The sequence below is a fragment of the Micromys minutus genome (assembly GCF_963924665.1).
Source record: "Micromys minutus genome assembly, chromosome: 13".
Lineage (NCBI taxonomy): Eukaryota > Metazoa > Chordata > Mammalia > Rodentia > Muridae > Micromys > Micromys minutus.
This window is the reverse complement of record NC_137982.1, coordinates 8,462,946-8,478,584: the sequence shown is the minus strand read 5'-3', so window position 1 is coordinate 8,478,584 and position 15,639 is coordinate 8,462,946. Positions and strand designations below refer to the sequence as shown.

The 15,639-nt window shown below is 49.7% G+C and overlaps 1 protein-coding gene across 1 annotated transcript in view; it reads right to left on the bottom strand.

Moving 5' to 3' along the window:
* The window catches only part of EEIG1 (estrogen-induced osteoclastogenesis regulator 1), a 30,662-nt gene that overhangs the window by 3,201 nt on the left and 11,822 nt on the right, over positions 1-15,639 (bottom strand). The window contains exons 2-7 of the mRNA XM_080928120.1: positions 6,456-6,576; positions 6,231-6,260; positions 4,442-4,558; positions 2,016-2,062; positions 1,720-1,877; positions 21-125 (exon numbers count right to left, since the gene is read on the bottom strand). Coding sequence (XP_080784246.1) covers positions 21-125; positions 1,720-1,877; positions 2,016-2,062; positions 4,442-4,558; positions 6,231-6,260; positions 6,456-6,576 — 578 coding nt within the window. The remainder of the gene's footprint in view (positions 1-20; positions 126-1,719; positions 1,878-2,015; positions 2,063-4,441; positions 4,559-6,230; positions 6,261-6,455; positions 6,577-15,639) is intronic.

Sequence of the window (15,639 nt, the reverse complement as noted above, 5' to 3'; positions counted from 1 at the left end):
TTGAAGTCCTGACCACTCACCAGACAGCTTGGACTGCTGGCTAGCATAGCTGGAGTTTCGGGAGTGGCCAGAGTGGAACACCTCCTCAGGACTGGACAGGCTCTGGTCTGGCTCCTCTGGTAGTCCTGGGGAAGAGAAGCAAAGATGCATTACACTTACAACTGTCAACAGCCTTCCATGGGGCACTGTGACTTCATTCTGCTGACAGAAGATCAAGGGCCAGAGGAGCAGTAATCTGCCACAGACCATACACTACCCCCAGTAGCCAGGTTACCCATTCCATAAATAGCTGTTGGGAGCATCTGTCACAGACCTGAGAACAACATCTCAGCTAGTTATCCACATCCATGGTGAGTGGTGTGAAACAAAGGCAGCATACATGCAGGGCCTGGTCAGTCTGGTCATCAGGAAAGGCTCTTCCCAGACCACCTAGTGCCATTTTAGGACACCAAGGAGGGGAGATAGAGAAGGCAGCAGGCACAGAGCCTTCCAGACACAGGGATGGCATACTAAAGGCCTTGAAACTGGCATTGGCTTGGGTTCATGGACACACATAGGAAAGAGCAGGGTGGAGGATGTGGAGGATGTTCCAGGTCACTTCAAAGCAAACTTCCCTGGCACTCCCCAGCTATAAACACAAGAGAACTAGGTGGGACCTATGGATGCACACATCCCAGGCCTGCCACCCAGCACAGGAGGGAAGAAATGAGCTCACCTTTCCTCCTCCACTCCAGAGGTGAGCACGCATAACCAGGCTACTGGCTGAACTCAGGTCTGCCCAGATCCTCACCAAAGACAGGCAGAGCTTTGTTTGGTTTTCTGAGGTAGGGTCTCACTAGGCAACTGGCCTAGAACTCATTATAAAGACCAAGCTGCCTCTAACTCAGATCCACCTGCCTCTGACCTCTGGGATTAAAGGTGCGCACCACAATGCTCATTTTTTGTTTTAAAATAGGGTCCTATGTAGTCCAGGCCAGCTTTGAATTTACTATGTCACCTGAACTTCCAATCTTCTTGCCTCTACCTTCCCACTCTGGGATTACATGCACATGCCAAACCAGCTGCCAAGACACATGGGTCTTCAAGTACCACTCTGCCCAGAAGAGAACTGCCTCTTTTACTCAAGGGCAGCATCTGTGCTGAGATAAACTTGTCTAGACAGATCTCTCCTCTGCTCACCAACCTCCATACACTGGAGACCACAATGGTGCCGGTGAGCCCCTATTCCTGTACACACCAAGCCAAGGTAGGCAGGAACAGCAGCTTTCTGTTTTGGACCTCATCTGGCTTGCTGGGCCTAGAGACAAATCCAAGCCCTGGTAGACAGGTCCATCCTAGGTCTCAGGTTTGGAGGCCACAGGTGTTATCTGCTCATTAATCATCTTGGGGCTTCTCTGCCTCCCAGTGCAGAGTTCCTCTAGGAGGGGAGGTGGGGTTGAGGTTACCATGGAACTCACACACGAGCAACGGCAGCACCAGCAGAAGAATGCAGCCTCTTCTACCATCCTATCACCCTCTTCTTGAGACAAGGTCTCACTGATAGCCCAGGCTGTCCTGGAACTCACAGAGATCCCTTTGCCTCTGTCTTTTGAGTGAAGAAACTAAAGGTGTGTGATACCAGCCTGCACACATCTCTTGATAAGTACCTTCCTGGGACAGGATGTTCAGGGAGAAGCTGAGGACACAGGCAGGGGAGAGAGAGGCAGATGAAGATGGTACCTGAGCCCAGGATGGTAGGCCGGGTCTTGGGGGGCCGGGATCCAGTTAGGGAGTTAGTGCTGCTGCTGCCACCACTGCTGGTCCCACCACCTTTGCACGTCAGCTGCAGGGAGGAGTCCTGGCCCGGGATGGAGATGGACTTGGCAGTGGATGGTGGCCTTGGGAAGACAGAGGGTTATGTGACTGGGGTGCCCCAATCTCAGAACTAAATGGAGTCAGGGGTACCCCAGAACCTGGAGGAAGGAAGAATCTATCTCATGGCCCCCATCCCCACCTATAGCCAGGATGACACTCACGTCTTGAAACAGGGGTCTCCAGAGAGCAAGAACATGCCAATGGTGACCTATGGGTAGAAGGCAGAAATCATCACCAGCTGCTAACACCCAGCTCAGGACAGCCTTTGAGCTCCAATTCCAACTCTGTCCTTTCCCATTCACCTGCTGTTATGGTTTATATATGCTTGGCCCAGGGAGAGGAACCATTAGGAAGTATGGTCCTGTTGGAGTAGGTGTGTCACTGTGGGTGTGGGCTGAAGACCCTCATCCTAGCTGCCTGGAAGTCAGTCTCCACTAGCAGCCTTCAGATGAAGATATAAAACCCTCAGCTCTTCCATCACCATGCCTGCCTGGATGCCGCCATGCTCCCACCTTGATAATGGACTGAACCTCTGAATCTCTAAGTCAGCTCCAATTAAATGTTGTCACCTTTATAAGACTTGACTTGGTCACAGTATCTGTTCACAGCAGTAAATCCCTAACACACCTGCTAACAGTGAAGCCTGTGTGGATGACAGAATGAGTAGCCAAGTGGAAGAAGCTAGGAGTATGGCCCATGTTTTGAATCCTAGCACTCTAGAGGTAGAGGCAGATGGATCTCTGAGTTCAAGGCCAGCCTGATCTATAAAGTGAGTTACAAGACAGCCAGGGATTTACAGAGAAATCCTGCTTTGAAAAACATAGACAGACAGACAGACCGACAAGAGTCACTTGGCTGGCACCTTGCACCCGAGGGGAGCAAGTCATAATTATAAATTATAAATTACAACCAGACTGTGAGCTCCAGGGACCACATTCACTCATATTTGCTTTGCCTAGGTGTGTGTGAACAGAGCCTTGAGTTGGGGAACATGGCTCAAGGAGCCCCACAGGAAAGAAGACATATTCACATGGCCCACCATGGAAAGCAGGGGCTGCCTAAAAGGTTTTTTTTCTGTTTTGTTTTGGTTTTTGTTTTTTTGAGACAAGGTTTCTCGATGTAGTCCTGGCAATCCTGGTACTCACTCTGTAGACAGGCTGGCCTTAAACTCAGAGATCCTCCTGCCTCTGCCTCCTTAGTGCCTGAATTAAAGGTGTGCGTCACCACCACCAGGCAAAAGTTTTTGGAAAATGAAGCAAAATATACTGCCAGTATGGAACTTGACACCCACCTGCAATGACTCTGCCAATGGTCTAAACGTGGTAAAGTCTGAGTCCCCAAACATGGGTTGATATGGACTGAAACCAGAGAATAACAAGCCAGGAAGAAAAGCTCAGATCCCAGACCACCCAGGACCTCAGTGTGAGCTTCAAGGCTTGGCCATTTTTATTTATCATCTCACTCAGCCATGACAACAGCCTACAAAGTAGTTGATACCCCAGCTGCACGTTGAAAATACCAAGAAAGACTAAGAGGACTGACTTCCCAAAACTCAGTGGAAAGGATACAGGGGGATAAGACTTGAACCAGAGGCCGCCTGGCCCCAGGCCTCTTTCTACTGTCCTGAGTGCACAGGCCTATTGAGGAAGACTTGCCAACCAGTCTGGACCTTCCAATTCTTTCTTTCTTTCCACATGGTCTTGTGTAGTCCTGACAGCCCTAGAACTCATGTAGATCCACTTGCCTGATTCCTGAGTGCAGGGATTGAGGACCTGTATCACCATTAGACAGCATCTTGCTGTATATAGTTCAGGCTGGCTCAAACTCATGATCACCTCAAATTCTGGGATTTTACATTGTGCCATATTACCAGCCTGAACCTATTTGGATGTTTCTCAGGTCCCGTCAATTACACTGGTCACTCCTAGGTCAGCTCAGACACAGTGTTTAGGCAAACCTGTTTTCTTGCTCGGCCTGTAAGAGGTTGTGGAAAGGGATAAAGAGGTCTGCTAGCACAGATACCTGAATTGTTCCTAAGAAGACAGATCAGCAGCTGCCTGAACAAAGAAGCTACCTGGGTCCTGGAAACCTTGCAGCCCTCAGAGTACTATCCCTACACAGTGTGCACGGGTCCAGAACATGAATTCTGCTCACTGATGCCTCAACAGGAACTAGGAGGTCTAGATCATGACGGGCAACAATTAGGACCTAGCTGTGTGGTTAAATGACTGTTGGGTTAAGTGGCAGCTCTGCTTATGACCTAGGGCAAATGATGGAATCTATGTTGTCACCACTCCCTGTATTCAAACTTGGATCTAATAACAGACACCACATGCATAGGTTGTGCTTGCTGTAAGAATCACGAGATCAAAAAGGACTGACAACAGTGCTTATCAAGCCCTTAGGTGTGTGTGTGTATGTGTGTGTGTATGTGTGTGTGTGTGACACCCAACCATGCATGAGAAAACTGAGGCCATGACTCAGAGCACACATCCTCCCAGCATCTCTGAGAACTTGTGTTTCCGATGAAGAGATATAATTGCCCCTCCCCCTTGTTAAGGCAGAAGAGGAGGCAGAGCCCTGGTACCTTGAGGATGGAGTTGTCTTGGCGGGTATTCTTGGTGTCATATCCTTCCAATAGGCAGCAGCGCACGGTGGAGCCTGAGCCGGCAAACTCGGCCAGGTTCAAGTCAGTGAAGCCCAGCTGGGAAGAAAAGAAAATGTGGGAGGCTGCAGGGAGGACGGTGCCGGGCAACAGATGCAACAGAAGGGTTAACAGCAGGCTTACACCAGCCCCCTGACTGTTGTATAATCAGGACTCAAGGACAGGATCCTGGGTCAGCAGCACCAATGTGGCAAAGCAAGAAGCTCACATGTGGCACAAAGCACCCTTTGTGTGCGGTCCCAGGGTGTGCTACAGCCAGTGTGCCTGAGATGAAAGGACATTGTTGTCTGTGACACAGACACATTGTTCCCAGGGAAACAAGGCCATGCTGTAGGGAGCTGACAGAAGAGCAGGCAGAGGAGAAGGAAGGCCCGTGGGAACTTGGTGTCGGGGTAGGGGGATGAGATACTACAGAGCGGACAGGATCACCATGAAGTCCCAGTGGAGGAAGTGTGAAGGGTCTACTCTAAGGACATGGACCCAGGAGCTGCTGTTCCTCTGGGATGTGTGCACATGAGACAGAGAAAGGGCAAGAGCAACAGCACAGGAGAGTCAGATGGACTCCACATCTACTGGAACAGAGAGAGGAATATACTCAAGTGAGGGAGTGCCAGGCTTGGGGGAGCCCCTGGGTAGCAAATTAATCAGACATTTATTGTGTACCAGTTACATATAAGTATCGACTACAGGGACTACAGGCTTCAGGATCAGAAAAGTGGGTTTGGACTCAAGTCCTTATAATGACCCAGAGGGACCCCATTTTATAATTTAGTCCTTCTGTGTGTTTATTGGTTTCCTCATCTGCTTAATGGGATAGTAAAGGCTGTGGTAAGGTTCTGCTATGGAACAGTAGGGGAAGGTCTGGTAGCATCTGCTGTGGGCAGGAAGCTCCTTGGCTATACACTGGAAGTCCTTACTCATGGGTAAACAGGAGACACTTGCCCTCTGACAGCCCCTCCAATCCTGATCCAGGTCAGACATGAAGAGCTGTGGGCTTCTGTCTGGGCTCCATGCTACCCTTGTCTTGGGTATCTCTCACAGAGTGATAGGTGGGGTGAAGGTACAGTCCCACCTGTGCTGGGCTGACCAAGAGGACCCCAGAGAACAGAGATGGAGGACAGAACAGGCTCACTCAAAGGCAGGCCATCTTCTCCCACTTGTTCCCAGCCTTTAACTGTAGGGCTGAAGCCAGGGGAGGAGGTGGCCGTGGAAGACAGGGACTAATGAAGACCTGGAATCAACAGCTCTACACCAGCAGTGAAGGGCTAACTCTACATCACCAGCACACAGTGAGACACTGCTGCCATTAGAAAGAATACAGAAAGCTGAGGTGGTCTGAAAAGATGCCCAGGATATACTGGGTAAGTAAAAAGCCCACGCTGCACAATCTGCACATCAATTTGAACAACCACTGCTTACAAGCAACATGTACACACAGTACTCCAGTTCTCCAAGCCATAGGCATACTTCATTCAGTTCTGGAAACCAGAGGCAGCGGTAGAGGACTCGTCTAACATGTGTAAGGCCCTGGGTTCAATCTCCAGCAAAACACACAAGTATAGAAGCTGCGTATGGCTGCACACCTCTTTAGCCCTTTGGAGGCAGAGGCTGGGAGATCTTGTTAAGTTCTTAACCAATCCCTAGCCTGACTAGTGAAATTCCAGGGAAAGAAGGGAGTGGTACAAAACAAGGCTCCACATGGCCCTCTTACCTTGGAATACGCCTTCCCACCTTTCAGCTCCTGCAGAGACAAAGACATAAAAATCGTGACTAGAGAACCCTGACCTCTCACGGACTTCCCAAAAGCACCACGAGAAAAGAACACAAAAACAACCCACAATTCTCCTTGGGGTGGGCATGGTAAGGAAAGGGGCCTAAAATCAAAGGTCGTCAGTCCCTCACACACCCTCAGCTCAGTCACATGACCCCACCTCACCTTGCGCACAGACACTCGAAAGATGCAGGGGTCCAGCAGGCCTGTGGCCGGGTTGGCACTCATTTTACACACAAAGGTGAACCTCTTCCGCCACCGCACACAGTTCTCCTGCACCTCCTCCCTGCAAAGACACGACAGATGAACATGAAGTTAGTGTGGAGCCCCCACACCCCACTCCAGTCCTCCCACAGACACAGACAGAACAAGGTCCCGTCGCCAGTGTTTCCATAATACTACACTAGCATGATCGTAAACACACAAAATGCATGAAACGAGAAATGAGGCATCCATCAAAAAGCAGCCGTTGGGTGAGGAAAGGCTAGGGCGGCTACCATAGCAGCTAACTAACAAGACATGCTCCTTCTCAGGTGCCAGGCATCATTTAGAGAACTGCAAGATGGTAGTCACCTCAGCTGTTCAGGGTGCTGGAGAAAGCCTGCCAGCCACTGTCTACAGGAAAATGGAGGTTCTTTGATAGTAGGTGAGATTCCAACCTTCCTGCCCTGGAATGAGACTACATCAACAACCCAGTACTTCTAAATGAGTTGACTGTTATGTGATGGGAATTCTGAAAACAGCTCATGTAAACTTCATTCAGCTGCTGTGGGGGGCTCAGCAAGATGTGGGGTGACAGCAGCGCACAGTCCCCGCCCACCCCACTCCTGCAGAAGTGGTGCTCAGGAAGGGGCAGGCATGAGAAGGAGGAGGTGTGTGACAGCATTTCCATCCAGAGCAACCTACTACCTGGATGGATGGTCACACAGATGGCTGAGACATCACCTTCCTATACCCCAAGGGATCCAAGAAACATGGGTTACTTGCCAGATCTATGCTTTGGGGTGAGGGTCAGAGAGGGCTGTAGTCAGACATTACCTGCTTTATAAGCTCAGTGGTTGTGAATCGGTGCCACCCTTTCTTATAGTTGGTGACACTGGGAATCCAGCAGGGTTCAGAGCCCAGGAATCACAAAGCAGGCTGCAATCTAGGCTGTCTAGCTGAGTAAGAGCCCCAGGCTGCCACATTGGCTCAGAGGTGCAAAAGGCAGGAAAACCTGGCAGCTGAAGTCCTATTGGGTTTGTGGGTCCAGCAGTTCCACATTACCATATGACCTAGTAATTCCATTCCCAGGTCCACATTCAACAAAAACAGAATCTACACGCACACCAAAACCTGCATATAAATGTGCCAAGCAGCACTGTTTACAATAGTTAAAAAGCAAAAGTAGCCCAAACACCCCAATTGTGAGGGTAAATTACCTGTGGTCTGCTCCTGAGGTGCGGTGCCCTTAGTAATAAAAGGAGGTACTTACTACATACTAACCTCGAGTTAGCAACCTAAGAGTGCAACTAACCTTGAACATATGACTACTAAGTCCAGCCAGGCATACAGGAGAGTCTAGTGTGGATTTTTTTTTGTAAGAAATACCCTGAAAGACAGAAAGCAGACTGCTGGCGGCCAGGGGACAGGAGCCAGGGAAATGAAGAAAGATGGCTGATGTGTGTGGGTTTCCTGGTATGGAGGTGACTGCAGCAAGGAGAATATGGCCTGAGGAACCTGAAACCGAGCTGGTCTGTGGAAAAGAACACTTACTGGTCATGTGCAAGGCCCTGGATTCCACACTAAAACATAACAACAAAAGCAAAGACCCAAACTCTGAACTACACACCTCAAGAAGATGGAATGTCAGAACAGTCTGAGAAATAGAAACATAAAAGGCAGGGCAGGGAAGGAATGAGAGCTGCTACTTGAGGTAGGTGGTTAGCAATGGGCCTTGTAGCAGTGATACCTCAGCAAAGGGAGAATAAGCTTGGTAAACAGAAATATCAACAAGGATGGGCAGTGGGGAGAGGAGGAGCAGCATCGGTGAGGGGGAGGGTGTCAGGTGTCTGTCTACTCATGGCTGCCCTGCCCCTATGGATGTGCCTTAGATGGTAGCCAAGAGCAGACACATGGGCAGGTAATGGAAGAGCAGAGAAGAGGAGTCACTCTTGAGCAACTGAGGCCTGAGCCTAAAAGATGGCAGGACTGCAAAGCACTGTGTGTGAACCCTCAGCTTCCCCAACACACACACTTAGGAGTAGGAGCAGCTGCTTGAGACCTGCAGAAGCAGGAAGGCTAGGACGCTTGAAATACCCAGAGGAATTAGGATTAGAGTCTGGGAACAAAGGCTGATAGCAAACTGCCCGCCCTCCTTTGAGTCTGTTTTGGGAATACCAGCTAGGAAGCCTGAGGCTCAAATGTGGTTCCGGTCAGCCCTGCCGTGCCAGGGAGAGCTAATCACGTGAACCCTTCCTTCTCAGGCTCTCAGGTGACAGGAAGCTGAGCAGGACAGAGTTTCTGGAATGAGACCTGGGCCACCCTCCTGTTGCCTAAAGGCTCTGAACAGTATTACATGTCCCTACCTCTGAGGAAAAGCAGCAGCAGGCAGCCTTACCAGGTCTGACCCTAGGGCCCCAGGGCGTCAGAGTGAGGGTGTAATAAACATTACAGAAGCCATCACTTCTGAGTACCTGCCATACTCTTATCCCACAAGTCTTCAGCACAAGGTGGCTGTTTCCATGTCTCCTTTTCACATGGAGAAAATGAAATTCAGAAGTGCTACAGAGCTTACCCAAGTTCTGGTGATGCACTCTTAACTCCAGGCCAAGGCCTGGGCCATGAAGGATGAGGTGTTTCACCAGACCCAGCCCCTGTCAAGGGACAGCAAGGTTCCAGATAGAGCAGAGAAGAGATAGATAAGAACTCAGACCCAGAGGCAGGACTGAGGTTGTTAAAAAGGTAGCCATGTGCCTTGGTGCAAGAGCTAGCCAGGTTGGGTTTAGGAATTAATGGGCTGGATTGACTTCAAATCCTCAGTGTGTTAGGCACTTGTAAAAATTCTGGCTGGAGAAATGAGTACTAAGTACACAAAACAGACAGAAGTTCCTGCTTTTGAGGGGGCCGATACTTTAACAGTAGGTAAGAAACACATTAAGCCTTGGCAATGCATGTCCTAAGTGGTAAAAAGGAAATGGGAGAAGGAGGGCAAGTCAAAGGGCCAATCACATCCCCCAGATGTGAAGGAAAGGTGGCCAGGGAAGGTCTTAGCAAGAAAGAAAAGCCAAAGCACTGAAGCAGTGAGTGAGGCACAGGGACAAAGATGAAGACATTAGGAGTAGCAACCTGAGTGGTGGGGACATGTTAAGACCCTGAGGTAGGAATGTGGCCAATGTATGTGCTGAGGAACAAAGGGGCAGAGTGGTAGGGAGTGAGGGATTCTTGTCCCCAATTACAAGTGACCACATGGGGGTGCTGAGATAGGGTGAGTAGCCAAGACCCAACTCCAATGTGAGAGACTGCTTAGGGATGTCAAGTAGAAAGCTGGTAGCAAGAAAGGAAGGAAAGCTGGGTGCATCCAGCATTTAGTAGGCAGAGGAAGGCAGATTGGATCTCTGGTTTTGAGGCCAGCTGGGTCTACAGAGCTAGTTCTAGGACAGCCAGGGCTACTCAGAGGACCCCTGTCTGAGGGGTGGAGGGGGTGGGGAAGAAGAAAAGGGAGTAGGGCTTGATACTTTAATTCCAGCACTCCTGAGGCAGAGGCACTTCTACAATATATCATCTTTGTTAGTTTCAAAAGGACAACATGATGGTATACACAGAAAATTCAAAGGTGCCCACGGCATCAGAGGAAGGCTACCACTGGCACGGGACTGTCTGCAGACTACAGATGAGGGCGGGAAGAGAGATACTGTGTCATTTTTTTCCCTCTAGGGATAGACTCAGGACCTTATGAGAGCCAGACAAGCATCCTACCACTGACACCCAGGCGCTCTCCTTTCCTTTCTCGCTTTTATTGCTGGTGGTCCTAGGGACTAACTTAAGGCTTTGCACATGTTAAAGAAGCACTCTACCACTCAATTAAATGCCCAGCTCCTTATTTTTTCACTGAACTGTTAATATCAGGTGTAAGTTATCCCAATGCCTGCGTGGTAAAGGGAACTAACTCCTCTTTAAGTCTAAGAGTCTTGGAGTATACAATATGGTCAGAGGCAGAAAGCCTTTCTGAGTTGGGTATGGTGCAGCATGTGCCTTTAATCCCAGCAACCAGAAGGCAGAGACAGGCAGATCTCTGTGAGTTTGAGGCTAGCCTAGTCTACAAAGTGATAGCCAGGGCTATAAAACAGAGAAACTGTCTTGAAACACAACAAAACAGCCACTCTGGGGAAAAGCAGAAGCCCCTCTAGCACTGAAAGAGCCCAGAGTATCAAGGATGCTGAGAGCACAGCATCACCTTATACCATCTGAAAGCTCAATGGTCTGGGAGGTGCTAAGAAGGCAGAGATTGGGCCTGCAATGGCACCACAGACCCATGCATGTCAGTGCCCAATATATATCCCCATTCATCAGGAGCACAGTGGGCCATAGCCACGGAAAGCAAGAAAGTGTGAAAAGACAAATTATAGTTAAAATGTAAACAGCATGCAACCCACTCCCTGCCTTGATATCATGGCTCAGGATGCAGGTAGATACCAGCAAGTGTAAGATCACAAACCTTTAGCATTCTCAGCCCCAGCTAACTCACCAAACAAACAAACAAATAAGGCAAAAACCAAGCCTCAAGAGATCATCCTAGCCTTAAGAAGACCAGAATCCTGAACTGCCAGCTCCCTGGACACCTGACCAGTTCATACTGATGGGAAGGGATGATGGCCAGAAAGAAGGGGATAGCTTAGTCAAGCCTGACAAAACTGCAGGTGAGGGGTTGTTGGGGTACTTTGTTTTTATCAAAGAGTAGTTCTCTCAATTTAACATTTTAACTTTAAAGGAAAGGGAAATTAAGTTAGGATGGGTGATTATAAGCAAAGGGATTTGAGCCACAAGTATCTGATTCAAGGTTAGGGTCCACCCTTAGCCCCGAGGCACTGCCAAGTGGGGATATACTGAGTGATGTGGGCAACCACTATCAGGGCTGGCAGGCTGGCAGTCAGCTCTCCCAGCTTGGGGTTTTAGGGTGTGTATCCCTGCTGCCACTGCCACAGACAGGTAATTAAAGAGACAGGTTTTACTTTTAGCTTTAAGATATACAATTAGACGTGCAAATCCCAGTGAAACAGGGCAAGCCCTTTACCCACTGTGGCCTCTGTGGCCAGCATGCAGTTATTTTTGAACTGTCCTAAAATAGAGTAAGCACCCCACAAAACAGTGATCACAGATGCTCCAGACTTTCTGGATCTTTTCTGGATCTAAGAGGAATCTCCCAGTATGTCTCCCTGACTGGCTCTGCCTACTCCAAGCAGCCATGCAGACTGGTTTAGCAAGACCCTTGGACCTATATCCAAGTGTTGAGCAGACCCCTGTGAGGTATCCATGAAGAATGGCTGCAGGACCAGCTCAGGTTACAGCTGTGAAATGAGCCTTCTGAAGTGTCCTGGAGCAAAGTGGGAAAGATGTTAGACAAGACTCAACTGGCAGCTGCCAGTACCTCTGAAAAAAGGCTGTAAGAGCACTCTACAGAGTAGGACAACATCTAGGGACACTGATGCCAGAGCCACTGTTTTAAAGCTGAGGTCAGCTAGGTAAAGATGAAAGGAAAGCCTCCAGCAATAGAACAGCACGAGGAAAGCCTGTAAGGCAAGCCCACTGCATGGGGCTGTTGTGGGGACTCCTTTCTCACTGCTCAGCTAAGTGGAATGTAGAGCGGACTATCAACCCAGTGCCTGCAGAGCCATATGCTAATGGAGACCACATCTGTCTGTTACCATGGCCTCTCCCTAAAAGCCTAGGACAGAGCCTGGCAGAGTAGGCTCTCTACTCTGTTCTCTGGCCCTTCTAGTGCATGAGAGCATCACTCATGCCCTGCCTGAGCTTATTCTATGGGATTCATGGTTCAAACACAGGACTGTCCTGAGGCCTGTATAAGTATGACTCCTGTTCTGCATGTGAAGAAACCAAGGCCCAGGAGGGTGGAACAAAGTCACAGAACACCAGGTCTCCCTGCAGCAGCCTGCCATGAGACGCCCTAGTTCACTGTCATTTCAGTTTCCAGATAAATGAGGAAGGTAAACAGATACTGTGGAAGAAGGAAAGGCCACTCTACAGCCTCTCTGGTTTACAACAAACAAGATTAAAGAGGCCCCAGAGGGTGGGGAGGGTTGCAGTTTAGGCTGAAGCGAGCCACTTCCAACAGTTTCTCTGACAGAAATGCAATGTTCCCATCAGGAGTCACCCAGAGTCAGGCTTCATGGTCCCCAGAAATGAGTTCACTGCAACAATTACTGTACTTATATCACTTGTAAGTTGTATCGCTGCTTACAAGGTGCAACAGAGTCCTAAAGTCTTGGTGGCCCTAGGTCTCCACCACAGAGGTGACAAGCTGCCATGGGAGCTACCTCCCAGCTGTGGGTTGCTAGGAACCAAGAAGCCCAGGGCTCTCCCCAGAGTTGGTGCTAAGATGCAAGCAGAACTGGCAGTTACTACAGAAGCAGAAAACAAGGAAAAGTGAGCCTCGGGGAATAATATGGTAGCTCAGTCCCTGTGATAAGGCTCCAGGGTGACCTTAGGGCCACCTCAAACACTTCACTTCTCACTAGGGGTCAGCTAAAAAGGCTTACCGGGAAAAGGCACTTGGTATATAAACCTAGCAACCTGAGTTCTCTCCCTCTGATACACATGATGAAAAGACACACGCGCACGCAGAGTAAATATGTCCATCAGTATATCATTGGCATACGCAGTAGGGAACATTAGACTGGCAGAGTTAGGCATTCAAATCTTCTGAGCAAAGAAAAATGAGGCCCAGCACAACATTTCCAGACACAAGTGAGCACACACTAGCGTGCCACCAATGAAGATTGCCAGCAGGACCGTCAGGACCAGGGACTTTGCAGGCAGGGATTTTCTTTCTGAGAGTTGTCCTGTGAACTGTGGCACATTTAGCTGCATCCTGCCAACAAAATAGAATAACTCCAGATGTGACAAGCTGTTTTGGAATTTAACCAACTCAGCTCCAGTTGAGATGCTCTGTCAGGGTCTTGGAAGCCACTCTTAATCCATCTTCCAGGTACCTCTGGTACAGGGAGGCAGACATTTATAGGACCCCAGGAACCTCCCAGTCCTAGCTGTATCCCTAGGTCCTAGGAGGCTTATACCTCAGATTCGGTCCACAGGAACCAGAACACCTTGGGGCCTACTCCTGCTGTCCACCTGCCCCTCCCTGGCTTTGCTCAGCACAGCCTGAATCCCAAGCTTTCCCTGGCTCTTTGTACAGGCGGTCCTAGTGATGCAATCTGGAGTCTAGGCTGATGAGAGACAGCCCCAGCCCTGAATGAGTTATAATAAGGAAACAATTTAAATCGACAACATCTGCCAGTGCTTTCCCGAGGAGAAAAGCACAGCTGCCTGGGGAGGGGCCCACCCCAGGGACCAGCCAGGGCATCTATCCAGGGGCTGCAGGCCAGGAGGGCCAACGTGGCAGCCCAACAGTGTTTGGCTCCAGCTAGGAGTCGAGGACCATGTGCAGGGGAAGTAGTTCCCTACAATTCTGGCACACCCCTCCTCCTGTGGTGAGGCAGCAAGAAGTTCCTAGAAGCCAAGCCACTAAGTACCCAACACTGGAGAGCTTAAAGAAGCTCTATGGGGCCCCAAGTGGCCTACTCTGCTCCCTTGCTGGCAAGAACCCTAAAAATGGCTCAGGGGTTGACAGAAAGGTTGGAAGCACAAGCTGACATTGGCAAGTGACTCCATCAAGCACGATGTGAACAAACTGCACAACAGAGAAGGGGTGAGGTTATGGATGGGCACTCAAGCTGGCTGGCTTAGGAGCATCAGATTTAGACACCCCTGGTTTTGAGTCCTGGTACTCTTCAGTCGTGTACTCTGTGGAGACTGGCCTTTGAAAAAAACCCAAGACAGGTAGGTGTTGGCATCCTTTGTTTGCAGTCACAGGCATGTAGATGTCTTGTTCCACCTTCTGCTCCTTGGCCAGGATATGCAGACAGCTCATGTTACCACCCAGGCAACTGCCTGTAAACCAGAGTCTGAAATGTGCCAGGACCGAAACCCAGAGCTGTGTGCATGCTAGACAAAAGTTCCACCACTGGACTGCACCCTCAGGCCCTAGTTCCTGGATCTTGCTCTTAAGTAAAGGGATCTACAGTAAGCTGTTGGCTTTGAGTGAAATGCAGGTCCAGCCCATTACTAACCTAGCAAGGGTGTCTCATGGCTCTTGTCTCCTGGATGTCCTCCTGAGTGCCAAGTGCTTTTCACATGCTCACTTCATACTTATACTACACAGAGCAGGGCACTGACTCTCATGAAGTCCAGGAATTGAGGGGCAGTCTGTATCCTTAGACACAACTCTGCATTCCCAGGATCCCTGGAAAATCTGTTGACATAGGAGAACCATTCTTAAGTCTCAATGACAGCATGGCTCTCTCATGCCAGAACCCTAGGCCCTGTGGCCTCCTCCTTTACCATGAGTATTCCAGACAAGGGAAGAGATGGTCACAGAATCCATAGCCCATCACTCCTATGTCACAGGCTAGGAACACAAGGCACAAGAATTTATGTGCCCAAGGTCTGTGACTTGAGCCCAAGCCCAACACTACATTTTTTCATGTTAGGGCTGGAAAACAGAGGCCCTAGGAATTAAAAGGAAGAAGACAACGGATGTTACATTGGGATGTGGTACCAATTTCCATTCCTAAGACCCAGGCTATTAGCACACACAGAGCTGTTGAGCTGGATCTGCTCAGGGGACTTCTCTTGCTATACCCAGCAGGCTTACTTGAGTGGCATAGGGAGGCAAAGAAGCAAGCCTCTGCCACCCATGACCTCTAGAGCTCTTTGGGTCTCAGTCACTTTCTTGTTCATGGAGTTGCTATGCTTGGACTAAACACAATAGTCCTCCTGCTGAACTGTGGACTGGGCCTAGCCCTTTAAAAGTACCTGCACAGACAGGCCTCTGGAGGCAGGTGGTCCTGGAAACATACAAAAAGCACTGACTCAGCCCTCTGCTTTGCCCTGGACCTTGGATCTGGCCATTTCCGCAGACCTGAAACTCAGCTGTCATGTTCAGAGGTGGGGCAGGTGGCCAGGAATGTGTGACCAGTGACTCAGGCCTGGGTGGTATTTGATTCACCCGGAAAAGGAAGGAGTGAGAGGAAGGAGAGATTCCTGTCCCTGGGGCCTGGTTCCTGAAACGACT